The 22,615-nt window shown below is 37.7% G+C and overlaps 1 protein-coding gene across 2 annotated transcripts in view; it reads left to right on the forward strand.

Moving 5' to 3' along the window:
* The window catches only part of adcy2a (adenylate cyclase 2a), a gene marked incomplete at both ends in the record, with an annotated part of 41,929 nt that overhangs the window by 14,075 nt on the left and 5,239 nt on the right, over window positions 1–22,615 (forward strand). Inside the window, 17 exons of one of the 2 annotated variants that reach the window (XM_083889851.1) lie at window positions 1,221–1,382; window positions 8,712–8,861; window positions 10,732–10,880; window positions 11,050–11,161; window positions 11,671–11,798; window positions 12,321–12,479; window positions 12,634–12,766; window positions 12,851–13,027; window positions 13,119–13,162; window positions 13,346–13,426; window positions 14,813–14,882; window positions 15,051–15,148; window positions 15,273–15,357; window positions 16,853–16,990; window positions 17,984–18,103; window positions 18,204–18,388; window positions 21,362–21,446. In XM_083889851.1, the coding sequence (XP_083745977.1) occupies window positions 1,221–1,382; window positions 8,712–8,861; window positions 10,732–10,880; window positions 11,050–11,161; window positions 11,671–11,798; window positions 12,321–12,479; window positions 12,634–12,766; window positions 12,851–13,027; window positions 13,119–13,162; window positions 13,346–13,426; window positions 14,813–14,882; window positions 15,051–15,148; window positions 15,273–15,357; window positions 16,853–16,990; window positions 17,984–18,103; window positions 18,204–18,388; window positions 21,362–21,446 (2,076 nt within the window). Of the gene's footprint in view, window positions 1–1,220; window positions 1,383–8,711; window positions 8,862–10,731; window positions 10,881–11,049; window positions 11,162–11,670; window positions 11,799–12,320; window positions 12,480–12,633; window positions 12,767–12,850; window positions 13,028–13,118; window positions 13,163–13,345; window positions 13,427–14,812; window positions 14,883–15,050; window positions 15,149–15,272; window positions 15,358–16,852; window positions 17,003–17,983; window positions 18,104–18,203; window positions 18,389–21,361; window positions 21,447–22,615 lie in introns of both variants that reach the window. The other variant, XM_083889850.1, reaches the window with a different exon arrangement.

Genomic DNA, 22,615 nt, shown 5'->3' on the forward strand with positions numbered 1-22,615 from the left:
TAGACTAGAGACTAGAATAGTTTAAGTTTCTTATTTCTACACTGTACTGATGTTCATTTGTTGCAATTCTATTTCAAGGAGAGCAGCAGTTCCCCTCTGCTTCCCTATATTTTCACTCAGGGATAGAGCAGCTCTGCTTGAAAAAAAAGATGATTCTTAAAAGTTTAATAACCGTTCTTGACCCAAAGTATATATGTGACTTGCACTGATAAGTGTTTAGATTTTCGTAAAATGCACAAGAATTTATGTTTTTTTCTTCAATGAATTTGTTTTATTGTTCAGATCAATATTTTTGATGAAACATTTCCACACAAACCAGTTAAAAACTAAATTATAAGAACTTGACCTAAAAAATGTGCCATGAGAGTTGAGCTTTTGTAGAAAGAAGAAATTATAAACCCTCTGTAGATAAGCATGTTAAGTGTAATTATTCTATAGTGAAACAGAAGGTCTCATTTTTGTTAGAATTTAACATTTTCTAATTCAGTTCAGATGTATTTAGGAGAAGAAACGGTGCATCTTAGTCACCTCAGCTTGAACAGAGGAGGTACTGTTTTCTGCTTTTCAGTTGCTTTCTGTCCTTTCCTCTTTCCATCACACTGCCCTTTACACCCAGAGCCACATTTCTTACTGGCCCTGCAAAGGTTAACTGGCACCTGGCTTCTGCCTGTGAGAACACTGGTCTCATTCTGTGCATGTACAGCAGCAGATGAGCTGCTTTAACCCTGCAGCAGAAGGCATATTAAAGATGTGTATGTGTGTGTTTAGTGTGTGTGTGTGTGTGTGTGTGTGTGTGTGCTGATGCTGTGGAGCTTGGGTAAAAAGGGAAGCAATCCACGTGCTGCATTAGAGGTGTCAGGTTTGAAGTGTGAGTGTTGATTGTCCCTATTTTTTCCAGCAGTCAAGGGACCTGAAGTAAACTGATGATGCTAAGAATGCTGTAGTTGGGCGACTGGAAAATATTTAGATGTATTCATGTAACATTTATGGTTGGCTGATCCCAATAAAGTATGTCCTTCCATCATTTTTCTTTTTTTTCCTGTCCGAGTCTCTTGATGGCAAACCTTCTGTTCTTTATTAATACGAGTAATGTACATGCATAAACTTCACATCAGAAAGCATTCGGCGTTCTTTTTTTGCCCACAGGTCTGTTAGCACTGACTTATTATTGCATTTCCGTCTTTAATTTCTGATTAATCTATCTCTCCTTCCCTCCACAGGTGTCATTCTTCCTCTTCATTGTGTTTGTGGTTTACACTATGCTGCCGTTCTCCATGCGTGATGCCATCATTGCCAGTGTCCTGACCTCGGCCTCACATACTATCGTATTGAGCGTCTGCCTGTCTGTGACAGCCGATCCCATGGAGCCAGTAGTGTGGCAGGTAAGGTCATCGAGTGGGAATGCTGGGATTGTATTTCTATGTACGCACAAGAACATAACATACAGTTAACCCAAAAGCACACACGCAGCTACTCAGTGAGACATTCACAGAAGTACAATTCAAAGTAACGCTGAATAAAAATCTTACCATCAATCCTACATTTAAAAAGAAGCAGGGAACAGTGTGGAGATGTATGTATTTGTTGTTGTTGTTTTTTTTTCATGAAGAAAATAAAGGCCCATGAAGGTACCATGTATGGTTCCTTGCCCATCTGTGGTAATAAAAGAAAAATCCACAGAGTATATAAAAGAATATACTGAAAAACACAAATAAAGTGAAAGGAACATTAGTTTAGAACAATTTTTTCCAATCCTGGTTCTCCGGGACCCCTGACCTGAATGTTTTAGACATTTCCCTGCATCAACTCACCATCATTACTTGTTGAGCTATTACCATAGATGCAGGAGAATACAGAGAAGTATGATCATAATTTTTTCCTGCACCTAAGTTTTTGTGTCGCAGCTGAATCTCTGCTGATTGACTGGGCGAAATCCATGTGTCCAAGATCTCGATGTCTGCAGAAGTTATATAGTTCTTAACTGGTAAAGGGTTAAAAAAAAAAAAAAAAAAAAAATGAATTCATTAACTGACTGTCTGAATCATTTCATAGGCACGTCATTTCTCTGGACCCCATATGCAGTGTAATTAAGTTTTCAGCAGAGTGCATACATCAGCCCAGATGCTGATGCAATTAGCAGATGAAGTCAAAGTACAGGGAAACCACATAAGACAAAATTAAGCAGCTACTGAGCTGCATATACTGTAATGTAGCTCCACGACAGTCGTGACTCGGGCAGTGAACAGAGCAGCCACAGCAATGGTGCTACTCCTTGGGGACCACATTGTTTCTAGTGCACATAACAGCGCTGCAACACAAGTAGAAAGAAATGTCCTTAGCAACAAACCGTATCCACTGGATGTAAATCTCATGGACAAACGCAAACACACCGATTTCCCAGGTGAGCCAGGTAATAACTGTATATCCCAGGAACATTCAATGCAATCATGAACAAACAAGAGGCTCATTGTTTAATTACACTATTATGAGAATGTGATTTGCTGTGTGAATATCACATAACTCATAAGTTTTTTTACTATTACTTATTAACCTGTTCAATTATTGTTTAAGACTTTGTTTTATATTTGCAACCCTCTTTACCACATGACTGACACACTGGCATATTATTATAAACTATATCAAATATAACCGAGGAATGTCTTTTGTGTTCCACTGTCTTTCTGGCACATTTTCCCCTTCCTGCTCACAAAATGATGCATTCCTGTTCATTTTACCTGTGCAGTACATATATATATTCTTAGCAAACAAACAAACCTGACCTTTAAACTAAACTAATTTAGCATAGCAGGTGAGTGATATAAATTCTAATGTGTGTTTTTTTTCACCCCTACTTTATTCAAAGGTCACCTACTTTCTTGCACTTAGGCTGTTTCAACTGTTCAGGCAGTTGGCATATGCAGAGAAAGACTCAGAAATAACACTATCAGGAAACTAATTATTGGTATAATGCAGGCTAAAATTAATTTGGCCTTATTTGTATACCTATAATCCCAGGGCTAATTCTAACTACTGTATGAAAGAAATGACATTTATTCAGCAAGCATGACATGAAAGCCATGCCTACCTGGTAATCACAAAAAGAAAGACCAGGAAGTAATTTAAAATTTTAGAGCCAAAGCAAAGACCCAAAGGGCATTGCTAGCATACAAAAAAGGCATAATAATTATGGTAATAATTGCCAGGTTACCATGCCTTCCTCTTCCTGTACTTCCTGTACGTCGTTGCATGTCTTTTCCGTTTGTCGGCTGCATTCCTCAGCTACAAATGTGTGACTGCATCGAAAGGAATTGAAAATAAACAGGTATACCCATAATCCTACTTTTATTCATAAAAGATAACAGCCACTCAAAGATTACTATGTCTTAAAAATGAATGACCAGTAATCTAAAATGGAAATCTAAACCTAATACAAACTAATATCATTGTATGTATAATGTATACTCATACTAATTAAAGGTACAATATGTAGTATTTATGGGTTTATATAACCCAAAATCCACTTTTTTATACACATTATGTGCTCCTGCATTGTCTAGTCGCTGTATAATAGTTTTTGTTTCATTTTCGTAGTGTTTCAAAAAGTCATGTTAAATAACATGACCGCGGACCGCGGTTGCATAGCCACCGTTAGCAGAAGGACGCCATGTTTCTACCGGAGCCTGTAAGGACAAACGTGAGAGAACAAAACAAGCGTCTCTTTACTTGTAGCGGAAGTCCCGCCTCCTCTCTCTCCGCTTCGTCTGATACGGCCGCGGTAGCTCGCCCTCTCCCTCACCTCACAAACCTCATCTGCTGACATGGAGAAAGACAACGAGGACGACATTTGACCAGCTGCTGATACCGTAGCGCTCAGGGAAGGGAGGGGGTGAGCAGAGCAGCAGGTCTTTGTTGTAAATTTCAGCCTCTCCTCTAGATGGCACTATAAACTACTTATTTCCCCTTTAATGAAGCCATAGTCTTACACAAATAATGTGCATAATATATCAATTATCAGTGGTTGGTGCAATTATGCTGCTTTATCCATTTCCATAGTGTTTTTTGTGTCTGTATTTAATTTATTTTTGAATGCCTCAGTTAACTTGAGTGTCTATTTTCCAACCTATTTTCTTGTATTCTTTCTCTAATTTTACCTTTGTGTCACTGATGCATGGGCATACTGGGTATCTGGGCAACCAGGGGCTGTATGTTATACACAGTCACTATCTGCCAGGTTAGTTTGACTAACTTATAGAATAGATTGCACATGTACTATAACATATATTTAACAGCATCAGTATTGTATGAAATTATGTTAAGTGAACACTTGGTGTTTACCACCGCCCTTTGCCCTATGTTAGCTAGGATTGGCCTCAAATCCCAAACTGTAATATATTGTTGACGAACATTATAAAATATTCTCAATTCTAACTTTGTGTTTGATAGAAACATGTTTTCTCAATGCCAGATCCACCGATGAATGTGTGTCTTCTGTCTTTTTAACGTTTGTAACTGAGAATGCAAATTCATTTCAATCATTTCACCCCACCTGTGTTTGTCTGGCAACATGCCAACATCAGTCCAGCCCTCAGTGTTGGGACGAGCAGAGGCTTTGGCCCTCGTCAGATAGGAGCAGGGAGGTTAGGTGACAGGGAGGCTTTTGTGCTAGACGGCGATTACTAAACAGCAGATCCAGAAACCTCTCCGTCTTGCTGTGGAGAATGAACCTATGTAATGCTTGATTTCTTTTAGGGCTGTTCAATCAGATGGCAAATAGTTAATTTGTTGTTTTGACATGACACACTCTCACGTCTTTAGACTTCCTGTATAGTAGCACTTCTGGGTAAGCTATAATTGCGTAAGTAAATGATTTTCACTGTGTCCATCACCACGGTGGATGTTTAATTAATTTGTTTAGTGATGTTGAACGCTCAATGAATTGTTTCTGTTAAGTGTCCCTTGTTAGCTCAAGCACTTTTTGTTAAATACTTCTGACTGAGATGAAAAACCAATCACAGATCATTTTGTATGCAGAGTACCAGAGAAATCCAAAGGGTTTACACATTTTTTTTTAGCCACTGTATATATATTTATATATTCGATATATATATAGTACACAGTATACGAGTGTCCATACATTTACTAGATACTCATCATAGGAATGTTTGCACTACGAGTTTGCTGGTAATTTAAGTTACTTTCATTTCCGGAAATGTAAGTGTGTGTTTCAATAAGTTTGTGAATTGTAGCCATTGAATGCCTTCTACCTTGTTCATTGTTCCAACTAAGCATAAAACACCGTTCAGGGGATGTTGCAACAGAAGGAATTCTGCCGTTATGCTCTTTGTCAAGTCCATTAAACTTGACAGTGATTTCCCATTGGAATCTATATGAACCATCTTGTTTATTCAAGAGGTAAAACCCTGTGTTCGGTCCAGATTTAAGAGCATATAACAGAAAATGATTAATCCTATCCCTCCTTGCATTATTTCACCCACACTGCAAGCGTTTGTGTAGTCAGCTCGGCTTAAGGCGATTTAAACACACTTTAAAGATGCATGTTTTATTTAATGCTTATTTCACATGCATTGCCTTTTTAATGGATGTGTGTTGAATATTGGCCTTGGTGCCATGATTAGCTGCACAAATTCAAAGTGTCCTTACATCACAGTCTCCCCTCGCAGACTGAAAACAGCTTGTGCTCTTTATTAATTGTTGAGTGCTGAATCATTAATAATTCATCATAGCACTCACTTTATTTAAGCAATGTCTGAAAAAACATCTGAAGACTTACGATATATTACATGCTCTGTTGTACTGTTATGAATGGCTCGATCGTCCAATACTTTTCTGAATTATTAATACGTTTTTTTTTCTTTCTTTTTATTTGAAACTGCACAAAGCAATTTGAGACCACATGTTTTCCTTGCCTATCACTCAGGATTTGGGTGTCTTAGACTACACTCACATAAGGATCTTATGTTCAGTTTACCTTTGTGGTTGTAAATTTAAAATGTTTGCTATGGCCCTACAAATCATAGTTATTGATGCTCACTTTTGCCCATTTCTGTTGAAGGAAAGGTGTAAGCATATCTGCTCGATGTTGCTGTCAATACACTGATCTTAGATATATGCCTCTGCCCTTGGTAGTATAATAAAAAAATGATTGCCTGCACTGAGGCTATAGCTCTCCCATTTAAATAATCCCAGAATTCAGCACCATGGCTCAAAGCATTTAGAGGCCATCTCACCTGAAGCTGCCGTTATCTGTAATTGTGTATCCCTGAGTTACATAAGCTGATTCACACAGCTGACCTTTTGAGATGAGCTGGATTGCTGTCCATGTCTTGTATAATAGATGCCAGCTAATAGTGCAGCCCAGGTTCAACTAAATATAATTTCATTAGCCTTTAAAAAAAAAAAAAAAGACGAAAAAACTTGATTCAAAGTCAACTTTTTACTCCCTGATCTGACTGCAGATGGTACAAGGTGTAATTTTAAAATGATGATACGGTGTATAATGGGCTATTGAAAATCCTTTTGCAGAGAAGCACCACAAAGACTCCTCTCCATCTGGTTATGCTTGCTCATTCACTCATTCAGTACTTGATACTGTGCTACAGAATAGTGTTCAAAACACTGAGTTCAAAGTCCAGAATGTTTCATAAGACTTTATATTGAAACAAAATAATAACCGTCGTCTAAATGTACAGTGAAGAGAGACGATACATTCAGTGACTAGTTTGATGGACATTGAATCCAAATACTGAAGAATCGATGTGAATATAAATCGTGTCAGCTCAGATGGAACACCCCTCATGTTTGCTCTTGTCAAATATGAAGGCATTGCAGGTATATTGCCTTGTGTACTCACTTCTTTGGAACAGCATGTGTATCTGAATATCAATCATGACCCTTCTCTTCATGAATTTATTATTACTGTGCTAACGAATAGTCTGTGTCTTGTTATACAACGCAGGACATGCAGAGGTGTCAGGTATTTATCTCAAGCAAAATAAAAGTTTGCAACCATATAGGATTATCATTTATGTGCAGAGCATGTGTGGGATGCCCTCATAAGCACAGTTACACACGTGTGTACATGCTCCTGGCTATATTTGGCTTGCTGTAACAGATGAATTAGATGATTTTTCAGTGGTAACAGAAAGATCTAATGTGGAATTTTTAAGTGTACAATTTACTTGGTTTTCAACCACCTCTTGTAGTTCTAATAGTCCACTGTCAGGTGGGAGAGAAAAATATAATACATTACATTACATACAAATTAAATTGCAAAATATTGTGCTCGGTGCCATAAGCCCACCTGGGTGAGTTGTGGGCCAGTGGTTAAACATGTTGTCTTTCTGCCAGTCTAAAAATACACATTGGATGTTTCAGTTTTCTCTCTGTGGGTCGTGAAGACCATTGTGTATCTTATTTAACACAACAGTTTTGTTGTATTGTTGATAAAAGGGATATTGACTGTAAAAGGGTGGCAGATTCACGAATACAGAAGCAATACAATTAAGTTTCAAATTTCAAACATTAGCTATAGATGTTCTTCACTTAACTAGATATAGGTTTATATGACAAAGGCCTAACACATCCGGCCAGGGAATATTCAGATAGTTCATCAATTAAGATTTATTGTTTGATTATAATTGATCTATAGTGATCCTTTTTACGATTAACAGCAGCTTCACTTCTTAAGAAGCCATGCCATGGTCAAATGGTAGCTGTATTGGGATATGGTGTTTGCTGTAATCACATTAATTAGGGAACAGACAGGCCCATTTAGTGCAGGGGACCTGAGCTCATTAGAGAGCAAGAGGTGAAGGCACATACATAATTAGCCACCAGGTTTATTTGTTGTTTAGTTTTTGTCTCATTTTTTTCTAGCAGCAGGGAAGAGGGAAATGTGATAAAGCCACAGTTAAGCTGATGTGAGGAATACAAAATACCATTTTTAGGTAATGAACACCTGAGCAGGGGCAGTGTCAGGGTCACACGCATCTTATTGTCTTTACTTATCCTGCTACTGTATTTTTTTTTAGGTCATCAGCAGATGGATGCCTTTTCCTTTCGATAACTGATTCACAATCAGTTATTTCTTTTTTCTTAATATTAGTTGTCAGTTACCTAGTACCCTTAAGGGAACATTTTTGTCACATTCATGTTGCTACTATGTTGCCTTTTCAGGACTTCCACTGATTAAGTAGGTCGGTGTTTGATTGTGGTTTATTTCATTTTCATTTAATTATATTTTCAACATGAATCATTTATAAATGGAAGAAAATGTGGGACATTTTTAAAGCCATGGAAAAAAGGAAATATACTGCAGAAACCAAAGTGAATACTATAAAGGAAAACAATACTGATTGTGTATTCAACTTAAATAAGGATCAGGTATAAGAGATTTGACACATGGCATCCGTTTTTGTCTGGTCAGCTTTTAAGTGTATGTTGAAAATGTATTGTCCCTTAAGCCTTTCTGGGGAGTTGCAGCCTATACAGTATATAGGTATATTATCTAATGGCACGTCTTTAATATTTTAATTGCAGGAGGCACAAAATATTTCCTGTTAATTCTAATTAGGTACAATCTGAATGTATATCCTTTCACGGGTTTGTTTTTTCATATTCATGCTCAAATAAATGCATGTTCTCTGATATCTATCTAATATTAGCTTTGTCTTCCCTCTGTTCTAAAACAGATTTTGGCCAATATCATCATTTTCATGTGTGGCAACATGGCAGGTGCATACCACAAGCATCTGATGGAGCTGGCACTAAAACAGACTTATCAGGACACCTGCAACTGCATCAAGTCGCCAATTAAACTGGAGTTTGAAAAGAGACAACAGGTAAAGTGGTCAATAAGGCTTAACGAAGAGTGAACCAGTGAAAGTCACACAGGCATTGAGTGGTTTGTTTGTGGTAGTTGGTGAATATAGTGTTGATTACACTGATAAAAACAATAATATAGCATAAACCAGAACCACAACAAAGAATAATTCCAAGCAAATCCAAAGTTCAATTACTGATGTTTATCCAAAAAAATGTTTTTGTAATACATTTCTGCCCCTGACTGAAAGACCAAAAAGGATTTTGGTTTTAACCAAAAGGATCTTAGGACCACTACTATGTGATACTGAGTATCACATCAGCTCATCCCTACTGTAAAGTAACTTGCTAAGAAGTAGCTTAAAAAGTAACTTGCAAGTAAGTAGCTTAAAAAGCAATATATAAATACAATATTTATTATTATTATCATTATTATTATTATTGTTATTATTAGAGCCTATACTGCATTTGATCATTTCTCCAGTAGCCATTGTTTTGCATCCTGTAAATAATTGACCTTGTAAGTGATCCGATATGCTTTAGTACACCAATACTTGATATGGTTCATACTTATTGATTGACATGAAGCAGGGTGACGGCATTTGGTAAATGTGTCGTTGGTTGTGTACAATATCTTTTTTACGAACACATTGAGTCACAGTTACAGACATCTTGTTTTCCTCTCCCAATCATGTGCGGTTGAGAAATGCAAAATAAATAATTAGTATCATTGTCCCACTAAATCTGATTGGCTCGTCTTTTAAATATTTTAGGTCCATCCATCACATTTCTTAGTTTCTTCACTGACTTAATCCATCTGAGTAAAATGTTAAAAAGCTTATTAGAATTCTGTAAGTGTTTACAGGTAGGTGAACTTGGTGCCGCTCCTGAAAATCCACCTGGCGTCTTGTGGGAAGGCTTACACAGCAATAAGCTTTAATAACAAGAACTTCAGATAAAGCAAACATTTTACTGTTATGCAGTTACTGGCTTGGTCAAAAGTGGGGGAATCTAGTTGTTTTGTGAAATCGCAGGCGTCTAGTGGACCTGGTTATCCCTGTGGTGATTCCAGCTTGTGTCGTTACCACTGCTATGAATGAAGCTGGAAATGCTTTGGGTTTTCCAGTAGTCCTGGAGGGCTGCTCTTGCCTGCGACAGATGGTGGTAACAGTTGCAGAGACACAGTCCTCTCAGGGGCTCAGTGCACTCATAAAATATGCTGTTTAGCAGCTTGCTTTTATCCAGAGTTCCCCAGAAGAACAGTAACTGCATACATTTTCAGTGTGAGTGGTCAGGCGGGTACTCAGAAACTCAGGCCCTGGCTGCCACTGTGGACCTCTGCTTCACATAGAGCTGGTGCAGCAAAGTTGAAGAATGGTGGACTCAACAAGTTGAACTTGAGGTGGCGTTTGCTGGATTAGCTGTTTCTCCAATCTTGTTATTTTCCTTAACCGGAAAGGATTTTTAATTGCTAGTTATCACTATTGTTACCTCACAGAAAATCAGCTACCCCTGGAAAAGTGTGATTTCTGGGGTGACCAAAACGTAATGAGCATGGATTGTTTCAGTAACCGAAATTTGATTAAGGCTGGATATATAATTTTAAATTCAATTTTAAAAGCTGTTTGAGCCCTTCTGTATTTTTGAAGGACTGAATGTAATCAAATATCAAAAAAGTGTTAGTCAAGTTTTAGTTAAAAAAGGAGTCAAATCTTTGCTCTTGGTTTTTAATTTTTTAATTTTAACAAGATTACTCATTGTTGAGCATCTATGGTTGAAATGTAAAGCTACTTGAAACCTTATAACACTAGACATGTATCATGAGTTGTCTTGACTCTCCTTACCATTCCTGTTCTGTTACTGCTTTTCTCCTTGTGTCGTTATGTTCAGGAGCGTCTCCTGTTGTCGCTGTTGCCAGCTCACATCGCCCGTGTGATGAAAGCTGAGATCATCCAGAGACTGAAGGGTCCAAACTTTGGCCAGATGGAGAACACAAACAATTTTCACAACCTCTATGTCCAGAGACACACAAATGTCAGGCATGTATTATTTATGTATTAAATGGATTTATGTGACAAGACAGTCCTGCACATGTCTGAAACATGCATGCTTCACATTCATATTCAGATAATGTAGTGTTTGTTGAAGCTTAATTTCTTTCTGAAAAATGTATACAACTAATATACCAATATATGTTTCCCTCTCTAGTATACTATATGCTGATATAGTAGGTTTCACACGTCTGGCCACTGACTGTTCACCTGGAGAGCTGGTGCACATGCTGAATGAGCTGTTTGGCAAATTTGATCAAATTGCGAAGGTAAACATTTTTTTTTAACCATGTCATGAAATATGTGTGCAAATTGCTTCCTCATTGAATAATAATAATAGCTCATATTCTACTCACAGGAATGTGTGTAAAATCACCCAGTCAATCATACATGATCTAACTTCACATTAGATATTTGCAATATTTACTTGTTTTTTCTACCAGCAGAGAATTTGGTAAACACAATGTTTGAGCTTTGATATCTGTCACTGATGCAGCTTGTCTCTGTACTTAATGTTGCTCAAAGTAAAATACTTTTGTTGCAATAGCTCTATAGTAACAGCCGTCACTGATCTGGATTGAAAAAACCAGTATTGAACTTAAGTCATCCAGTATATATACAGAACATTTTTGTTAATAATTAAGACCAATAATTAAGAGAGAAAGTTGCTGTAGTTATTGTCACAAGGGTTTTAATTTGTGTTAAAGCTAGAAGCTACCCACACGGTCAGCTGGACCGATTATCTGAGTCCGTTTTCTTGTACCTTTTGTATATGCAGGAGAATGAATGTATGCGGATCAAAATCCTTGGCGATTGTTACTACTGTGTGTCCGGCCTGCCAGAGTCTTTACCAAACCATGCGAAGAACTGTGTGAAAATGGGTCTGGACATGTGTGAGGCCATCAAGTAAGTGTCAGTATTATGTCTGTGATACAGGACAGCACCATGTTTGATATTCCTATTTTTTTGCTACTTTATTCTGTGTCAATCAAAGTATACCCAAGTCAGTAATGACTTTTGGGTAAGACCTTTTGACATATATTATGTCAGAATATGTACATGAGTGACATTGAAATTACATTTAAATAAATTATGACTTGCACCGCAGGGGCTCCTTCATTTCTTCAGAATTGTGTTAAATGGCAGCAAGCACTTGGTAATTATTAGATCAGATTTAGTGTGATGATTGCCAGTTCAACTGAATTAAATGTTATTTGGTGGTTTCATTGTTTCATTGAGGAGCTTGACAATGACTTTCAATATAAAATAAACACAATTTCCATATCTGTATTTTTCTTGTTTTTCAGTGATTTGCATATACAGTAGATGTCATAGAGTAAAGCACTTGGCACAGCTGTTTATTTTTTATAATCTATTGAATTAAATTATATAATATAAATTAATAAAAATATATTTGATGTATGACAGAAAAGTGAGAGATGCTACGGGGGTTGACATCAACATGCGTGTTGGCGTACATTCAGGGAATGTCCTGTGTGGTGTGATTGGACTTCAGAAATGGCAGTACGATGTGTGGTCACATGATGTCACGTTGGCCAATCATATGGAGGCTGGGGGTGTACCAGGGTAAGTGAACTTGAAATACAAGAGAAACACTTGTTTCTACTTGCATTAGGTATTATTGCATTGGTACACAGCTGAAGGTTCTATATTGCTATATCCTCGAGAGTTCATAAATATGTTTGTTGGTTGAGTGTAACATCATTGTCATCATTGTCAGGCGAGTTCACATCACTTCAGTGACACTGGAGCACCTGAATGGTGCATATAAGGTGGAAGATGGCGATGGACAGGAAAGGGACCCCTACCTTAAGGAACATGGAGTTATCACTTATTTGGTTATCAATCCAAAGGTAGCAAATCCCATGTATCACATCATCAGATGTTGGCCATTAAATGAAAAGCTATCAAATAACAACTTCTCCTTATATGTCCAGGTGGAGCGCTGGAGTCCACAGCATCATTACCGTCCCAGACACACAATATATGGAGCAAAGATGAGGGCCTCAGTCAGGATGACCCGCTACCTTGAGTCCTGGGGAGCAGCCAAGCCCTTCGCCAACCTGCACCACAGAGACAGCATGACTAATGAGAACGGGAAGATCAATACTGCTGTGTGTTTTTTTCTTTCCTACACACAGTATGCTGATGTTTAGGAGCCGGGGAGGTTGAGCTGAAGCCTTTAACTTGTCTCTCTGTGTCTAGGATGTGCCGCTGGGGCAGTATCACTTCCAGAGGAGATCAGAAAGGCAAGCTGCTCATTTTACAGCTCCAGCACTATTTTCTTTGGCAGGATCATCCCCATCTTTTAAAAGTACAGCGACTGAAGACAAGATGTTTAATGAGACTAGACATCTGCAAGATGCTTTGAAGTGTGTGACTAATTATGTGAACTTAAAATATATTCTCTCTCTTTCTTGTCACCATAACAGGACAAAGTCTCAGAAGAAACGGTTTGAAGAGGAACTTAATGAGAGGATGATAAGGACCTTTGATGGGATAAATTCACAAAAGTAAGGGCATAATTTTAAAATTAATGTGCAAAAAAAACAAAACGTAATTACCATACTACTTGATAACATGTTATGTCTTGCATTCAATAAAGTATGGCAATGTTAAAACAAACGCAAATGCAACACCTACAGATCTGGATGGAAGGATAAATGATGGACACCAATATGCCCATGTGATGTGGGGCCAGGGGCTAGTGGTTGAAAGTGTATGGTATATTGCTATTATGGCAGATGAAGAGGGTCCAACTTATTCTGCACAATGTCCACAAGTGCATCCTTTACCAACTTTTCAAAAGTACCACTGGCCTGAAGTTGCTGTATTTTTTGTATGTATGTCTTGGGTTTTGTTTTTGTGCACAGGAACAATTACTATAGAATCCCTCCAAAGACAATGAACCATATGTATCTATAAGGACGACTTGAAAATTAAGCAAAGGCCGGGGGCTTTTCCTTTTTTAACACTACGAAAAAGTTTGAATGTGTCCAAGAAAACTCCCCCCTTATCTCAATGCCCTACTAATTTACTGTTGCAAAAACAACCACCACCTGAAAAATGTGAAGCTTTGTTCGAAAGAATTAATGGAGGAGCTGCAGGAAAGACCTCCACCAGCCAGTGTTTCATTAGATGCACATCACTCAGGTCTGTCTGCCCTGGATGCTGTGTAATGACTTGTTGTGTAATGTACCTTTTGTCTGTGTTCATGGTAGCTGACATGTCTATTATTATGTTCAGCAATCTTTGTCTAACCTGACATACCACAAGGTTTGTTGCACAGAGCCATGTATTAGGCCTTTGTTAAAATATATTTGGAAAGTACAGGTTCAGGTGAATCAATAAACCATTCACTGACCCTCGTGAATGCCAAAGCCAGTCAGGATTAGAGCGGCATTGAGAAAAGGTTTCAATACTGTTGGTTGCTCTTCTTTTAATATTATTAATATTATTAATGCTGTAGCAGCATCAACACGGTTAACTGTCACGGCTGCCAGTCCATCCCAGCACCACCAAAGAGCTTATGTGCACATAAATCTGATAATTTTTATCGTTTGATTTTTGTATTGACCTCAATGATGGTTCTTTAACTTGTTCCCACTTATATTCACATGAAAACTAATGACAAAGTTTTGACAATGTTGTCTTGTGCCAGACACTGGAGGTGTAATACACCTCATTTTGTTTTCCGTGTTGATAAAGTGACGCAATTAATGCATACATCATGAAGAAAGTGAATTAAGTTATGTCTGCAAGTAGGAGGCTGTTCATCAATCAGTGCTGTCTGGTTACATAGTTGCACAGTTTCCTAAAGCTTTCCATGCAAACTATATTTTAATGGTGCTTACAGCTTCCTTTTTATCTGGTCTCTAACTATGTCTATACATCTCCAGGCAGTGGCTGAAGTCTGAGGACATTCAAAGAATATCATTGTTCTTTCACAACAAATCCTTGGAGAAGGAGGTAATAAACTGTCTAAAACTGTCATCATTCATCCCTTTGTGTACATGTATAATGCATGTACCTTGCAGTAGTCATTCCAAAGACAATTATAGAGCATAGTGTGAGTGTACCTGTATGTTGTTTTGGCTACTCTCCTTGACCATTTACGTTATTTTGTTCTTCTTTTAGTACAGAGCAACAACCTTGCCAGCCTTCAAGTACTATGTCACCTGTGCCTGTTTGATCTTTTTCTGCATTTTCATTGTGCAGATTCTTGTCCTTCCGAAGTATGTGCATTTTATTTTACATTATTATGCAATGAATGTAATCTATATATTAAGTCTTTCCTTTGACAAAAACTAAGCTGTGAACTAATTTTGGTGAACTCTGTATGAATATTGTATTTTTTAGAACAACTATCTTGAAGATATCTTTTGGAATGGCTTTTCTCATCATGTCCTTGATCCTCTTCATATGTTTCATTGGGCACTTTCTGGTGAGTAAATGCATCTACAGCACTGTAGTAGTACCCTTTTATTTTTAAAACCTTTATTTAGCCTGGATATACCGACTGTCTAATGGGACACTTCTGGGCTGAATATTATTTGTCCTAATCATATGAGTGGCCCAAGTGGCCACTGTGGTCATCTCAATGGTCTATTAAGTATCAGTGTTGTTGGCTTAAGTGCCCCTTAGTTCAACACAAGTGCCTGATGTGAGCCTGTGATAAAAAGTAATCATGATCATCTACATGAAACAGGTTCTGTTCATCACACCAGCCCACGCCCTGCCACTTTAGACAGCTGGGACTGCTCTGATCACCAAGGATGTCAATTTTTGGAGTGTCTGTTTGTCTGTCTTTCTGTGAGCAGCGTAACAGTTTGTCCATGATCATCTGATGAGAGGAGCTCCGGACAGACGGCTGCAAATGTTGATATTTTAACAACTTGCAGATGAAACTTGACAATCAGGATTTGCTAGAAAAAAATTATTAACATTTAATCTAGAGGCTAACAATATTTGAAAATACATTTGCACAATAAGGCAGTCTATATTTTCACCAATCCTGTTCATACATAGTACAGTCTGCCATCCATAGTTTATTGTATTGTAATTCACTTCTCTGAGCTGCTCAAATGTCATCCATTCAGCTCTAGTGGTGCTCAGATATTGCTCTGAGATGATCAAGTAAATGATTTGGGCTTTTTTCTGTCATTGTCTTGGAGTGAATCACACTCAGCAGTATAGGCAGCAGAGGGGAAGTCATTGACTGTAACAACTGACTGCATTTCCTGAGGCCTGGGAAGATTGCATTTTCTGCACGAGTGAAAACCAAGTAGTAAGCATTTACAAGTGATGATGCTAAAGTGTGTGGCCTGCCATTGTCATATCGCGACAGTTAGTAGCAATGTTGCTATGGTATGAAGACTGTGATTGCACAGTGTCTACTGCAAACACATATCCAGTGTGTTGAATTAAAGGGATGTTTGTGTGATCAATTTTTTGCTTTACTGCTGCCATTGCTGGTTCTTCTTGGAAGCAGATGAAATTAATAACTTAATGTCCCCAAATCTTACACCCCAAACCGTTAAAAAACATACATCACCCTGAGTAATCAGTGAGAACGGAATAAGATGCTCGTAAATAAATCCTTTGTTTTGCTTTGCTTCTAATTAAAGATATATGATTTTAAATAGACTGAGTATCATGTACTATTATGTACATCATAGAATTCCTTGTACAGTATAGCATGTACCATTAAGTTGGCCCCTCTCTCCTTCAGTCTTTTATAATGTTTCAGCACTCTAGACTAACTAGGGGCTAATGTCAATGTAGAAGTAAGTTGGACAATGTGTGGAATTTTTTTGTCTGTTGATTTGTTGACACAGTCCAGATATCTCAAAAATGGCCTTTTAATATTGCAGGTACTCTTGTGTACCTGGCTCATATTTACAATGTTGTATGTCTTTTTTCTGTATGTGTCTCTGCAGCAGTGCAGTAAAAGTGCCTCAACTTCTTGGATGTGGCTGCTGAGGTCATCAGTCATTATTGCCAACAAGCCATGGCCCCGAATCACTCTCACTATGACGACCACAGCTCTAATACTCATAATGGCTGTCTTCAATATGGTAAGCTGTGATGTGCAAATACTGCAGACAGGAAGGGATACCACCAATTATTAGGTATTCATAAGAAATTTGATATTATAACCCTTCACTCCCTTGTTTTAACTGCAGTGTACTCAGTAGGTAGTTGGATTGTATTGAACTGTTTTATTGTTGAATTGTACTGAATTGTATTAACCAAACAGGCTTGCATGAAAGATGATGTATTATTGACATAAACATAACACAAAACAACTTTTTTGTTTCTAAAATTTAAAAAGGGATGTGGTGCCACAGTATACTCATGCCAGTCTGAGGGGCTGTGACTGCACTGTCATTTTAGTTCAATATACTTTTCAATATTTATTTATTAAACAACTTTGATCTTTAACCACTGCAGATAAAAGTAATATTTCTTTTGCATTATTTTCTTTTGTTAGGTGGTCTATCAATATCCCCTGCACAATGTCAACATTTGCATGTAATAATAGGGTATTGTTCATAACATGTGTACTTATTTTGCCACAGTTTCTAATAAATGTGTATTTCTGCTCAGAGAAAAAGACTTAGGTTGGGTAAGGGTGGGATAGCCTTAGGCTTGTGCATGGTGTCAAGACCCCGGTTTAGACCTTCACACAAATCGATTTAAGAGATTATAATCTTGTTTTTCACCTGGCGTGGGTCAGTCGCTCAGGGCGTATGAGCCAAATTAACTTGGCTTTGCTCAGTAGGGCAGCCAATCCTCATCTTATCCTGCAGGTTCACTTTAAAGAACATTATTGAATGCTTGTCACAATTGGGCTCTTTTCTAACAACATGCTGTTCTCCTCCTGCAAGTAAAATGTTGACGTGCAAAGCAAGGAGACCGAGGGACTGCACGTCAATTACATTTGCATGTCAGTTGTGTGTTTGGTTTCTGTGGTGGATTTTAATTGTAAATACATTTGGGTAATTGCACTGTAATTGCTCCAGTCCTCTTGACTTGTCTGTTTCTATATGTTTTGTTTTTATTTCTAGTTCTTTTTAGAAGACCATGCATTGCCTCCAGGTTCTGTTTACAATTCGTCCAATGAAACACTATTTCACCCAAATGGACAGCGAGTTACTTTATCTGGCAAAAACAATTTCTACCTTCCTGTAAGTGAAGCTGAATGTTACCTAATTTCAAGTTAATTCTCTTTGACAGCTTTAGACCTTATCAATGAACTAATCTGTTCTGTCTTTTTTGTCTGTCCAGTATTTAATTTACAGCTGCATCCTGGGCCTTATCTCTTGCTCAGTATTTCTGCGGATAAACTACGAGCTGAAGATGATGATTATGTTGACAGCTGTAGTTGTTTACAACATCATTATTCTGCAAACACACGCATCACTGCTGGATGAGTACAGCAGATTCCTGTACAGGACTGAAATTCTCGACCGGTAGGTAAACAGAAATGGATATCTTTTATAATTTTATTATATATACATATGAAGAGAGTGTGTGATGCAGGATTATAGGGTCAGCTTGGGTGAAGAGTGTTGAGGTAGCATGAAGAAAGAGTTGAGTTGGTGTAGAGTTGACAGTCGGTTGCTCTGTGGAGGTAAATGAAGCGAATAACAGTGGATGCCCATACAGGGTTTTATTTTTATTTTTTTTATATATACATTTAACACCTGCTTAGACAGATACGACCAGAAGGGAACATTCATGATGTCAGAAAGGCTACTAGTCAGATGTCTCAGCAGGTCACGTACACTCAGTTTGCACCCTGCAGCTTTCGGGGAAAGGGGAGTACTTGTGTTCTGTAAGGTCAATAGGTGAATAGTAAATGTCATGCCAGTGTTTGTACTGAAGATGAGGTTTGTGTTGTTGAGATAATTGTGTCAAATATTAGTCTATCAAGTCATAATGATCGACCCGCCTTAAATCTGTGGTTTATAGATATAGCTATCTGTGAAATTTCACTACAGTCTTATGTATATGTATTTATATTCACATTTGCATATATTGATTTTTCAGCTATAGTGCAAAGAAGTTGTACCATGTATGTGCCACAGTTTCATCAAAATGGTAGGAAATGTACCCATCAATTCAGAATAATTAAGAAACAGCATTATCAGTAGAAACAGAAAAACAAATGACTATAACACCAATTTGTTGGAATTATACAGTAAATTGCCGTTAAAATGCTCCTCACTCGCCACACAGTATTTATCCATGCACTGCTCCCCTGTTCCCCCTACTTCCCGGCTAAAAGCATTCACTTAATTTTGATATTCCACACTGCATTCCTACAGCCTGCTCAAATGTCAGCAGCTTGGGAACTTAGCTGCTTAATAAGGATGAACTGCATAATGAGGTAATTAAACCAGTTTCTTTAAGGCAGAAGTCCTCAAAATGTCACAAGTGCGACATGGAGATGAGAAATTCCATGTAATAAGCCACGCGGTAATACAAATCAGGCTGATGTAGCCAATTAATTTTTTGTCAGTTGATTGACAGTGATCTACACTGAAAAAACTGATGGACAGGAAAACAAAAGGACAGGTGGTGTTAAGCTGGCAGTTGCACCTATTTTGATTTATGGTGATAGTAACTTGTATTAGCCTCAACTGAAAGTGGCATCCATTTGAAGAAATCTTTGTTTTCACAATGCCTAGATTGTTTCCATTCACTGCAATATGCAGCTGTCAAATCGCAAATTCTGATGAGAACGTTATCATTTTCTTTTTACAGATGATGAACTTTTCTTAAAATTAAAATCTTAAAATCATTTAAATATTTTTCATCGTGTTATATTGAAGGAGACCTGAAACTTGTGATTGAGCCTTTATGTGTGATTAAGTACATATGATTTTGTGAAGTGAGGCAGTTCTGTGTTTTTGTTTGTACTGGGTGCATCAACACATTTACTTAAATTCCTCACCTCACTCTCACTAGGTTAGACAGGTTTATATGTAATGCACGGAAGTATATCTTCTACTCTAAAATGTGTAATCTGCTCTTTTTCTGTGTTATATGAATGCACTTTAATAAACTGAACAGCCAAACTGAGCAGCAAAGAGGTTAGAGATGACATCACTTAAGACAAATCCTTGAGCTGTTGCATAGACAGCCAATAATGGGAAAAGAAGTCCTTGGACATTATGACAGCACTCAAATGAGAGCATGTGAATCATACAGTAGTAGCTAGAAGCTGTACATAGATAATAGGGCTTTGACTGAAATGCCTGAAAGCATATTAGAAAGCAAATTAGAGGCCCCAGAAACAGTCACTATTTTGTTGTTGATAAAGTGTCCAAAGAGACTTTGTCAATTAACGCTTGAACAATGTAATCTCCTGCAAAGGACAGTTTTCTGTCTTTGTAGTGGTTTACTTTCCTGCCCACACCAGTTGGTGTTTTTCCCTCCTAGTAAGACAATTCACTAAGGAAAGAGTTCATTGTCAGTTGAAATTTTGACACATAGAAAAAGCTTTATTATTTTTTTCTCTAAGCCTCTGTGGAGTTTTCATCAGAGAAAGTTAATTAAACTATGCTTCCTGTCCATATGCTTCCCATCTCGGATTTGTCGTCCCGTCCCTTCTTTCCGTTTTCTGTCTTTGCCATTCATTGCGTGAAGATAATTGATTAGAAGATCAACCAGGCAAAATGCAGAACATGCAGGCTGTTTTCTCAGGCATCCACTGATCTTTGGCCTACATTTGAGTTCATTAATATGTAAAATGTGCTCACATAAATTAGGATTCAACAGCACTGTTTGTAGCCTATACTTAAAATGTGGTGAGCTAGACTCCACGGCTATAAAGACTTTTGGTGTAGATAAATGTGAATGTGAATAAAACAAACTTTTGAATGCGAGTTAAAGCTTTGAATGTGTGAAGGTCTATTTTGTGTATGTGCAGTTGGCAAATCAGACTGTATTGTACCCCTTTTTCACATGCATATACTGTAAAATACATACACAATAGTAGTGATATGAGTGTGGAAAAACTGCTACTACTACTGCTTGGCTTTGAAGTGAAACTAGTGTGTTAATGTATACATTTAATGACCACAGTATGTTCATTGTGTCTGTAGAGATGTTGGTACTGGGTGAAACTGAGCTTCACTGGTAAACGGTAAACAAGCTCTTGTCACAGCAAAGCAGAAGTGACACTCTTAAACGAGTGACAGCATGGAATATAATGGTCTGCTAACCATTCATGTGACGTGCCATAGTGTCATAATCTGAGTCTTTAATTAAACATTCTTAATCATGTTCTCTTTTTTTAGCTTTTAAGCCCCCCCTCTTTTTTGTCTTGCTACTTTCACTTATGTGTTTATCTTGTATCTCTATATCCATTGTCTTTTCTGTCTTCTGTCACTCCTCCCATCACAAAAAACATTACTTCCTGTGCTCTGTCCTTCAAGACCAGGTGTTCTCAAAGACCTGAAGACTATGGGCTCGATCTCCCTCTTTATCTTCTTCATCACTCTACTTGTGCTTGCCAGACAGGTAAGTCAACACTATAATAGTTTAACATACATATGTGTTGTCTGTCTCTTGCAACGTATTTTCTCATCACAGCTCCAATGGAATTTACTGTTCAACTTTGCTCTTACCTCAATAATATAAGTCATACACCATACAGTGTTTCCATTAACCTCTGCCATGGAGGTTTTGCTTGTAGCTGCATTTGTCCATTTGCCTGTCTATAACTCAAAAAGTAAAGGGCAGATTTGTTGAAATTTCCTCAGCATGTATTTATGGCCCAAAGAATAAATGATAAGATTTTGGTGGTGAGCCAGATAAGATACTGGATTTTTATTTAACCTTAATATAAGGGATTATATTGACCCTGTGAAAAACTGTGCAGCCTTGGTAAAGGTTTGTGCTTTGTGTTTGGGCTTTTTACATACTTCTCATGCATGAAAACATTTCATAGTGTAAAACTTATCTGCTGTGCTGGTCAGGTTCAGGTCATATTTTAATGTAAATGCAGAAAAATGTAACCCCTGCTGTTTTTGTAAAATAATGTAAAGCTCGTTTGCCCTCCCACCGGCCACTCTGGTCGAGATAGATGTTTATTTACTAGCCAGGAGATGTAGGGACCAGAGATTGGTCATTCTGGAGACCTGTGTGCTCTTTTGCTCTGCTATTTTGAGATGATGCCTCTCTGCAGGGAACCCACTGTACTTGGGAGCAGTCCTGAATCAGGGGACTGATAGACAGCTAGAGTACTGCCTCTGTCAGTGAATGCATGCATTTAAAATCAAAAGTAAGCAAATGTGTGGTGCATTCTAGATTTTCATGACACACAATTGACATGTTTACTCTAGGTAATGTTAACATCGTGTTGCTGGATGTGGACTGTAGAGCCACAAATCTGGACAGTATTAGGAAACGTAAGCAGTGTTAATGTCTAACAAATGTATTTGTAGAAGACATTACTTTTTTTTCAATGAAAATTACTGTTCAATGAAAACACAGCAAAGGTGCAACCATCTGTGCAACAAAAATAACAGATGCCATTTATTCATTTCTCTGTAGTTTCACTATACTGCTCTGATATATTACCACACTTTGTCTCTGTCCCAAAAGTGTCTTTGTAATTATGTTTCTAAAATGAAATTATTACTTTGCACTAACTATTTGGACTTGAGAACCTGCCACTTATGCTAAAG

Source organism: Microchirus variegatus (genome assembly GCF_963457635.1).
Source record: "Microchirus variegatus genome assembly, chromosome: 1".
NCBI lineage: Eukaryota > Metazoa > Chordata > Actinopteri > Pleuronectiformes > Soleidae > Microchirus > Microchirus variegatus.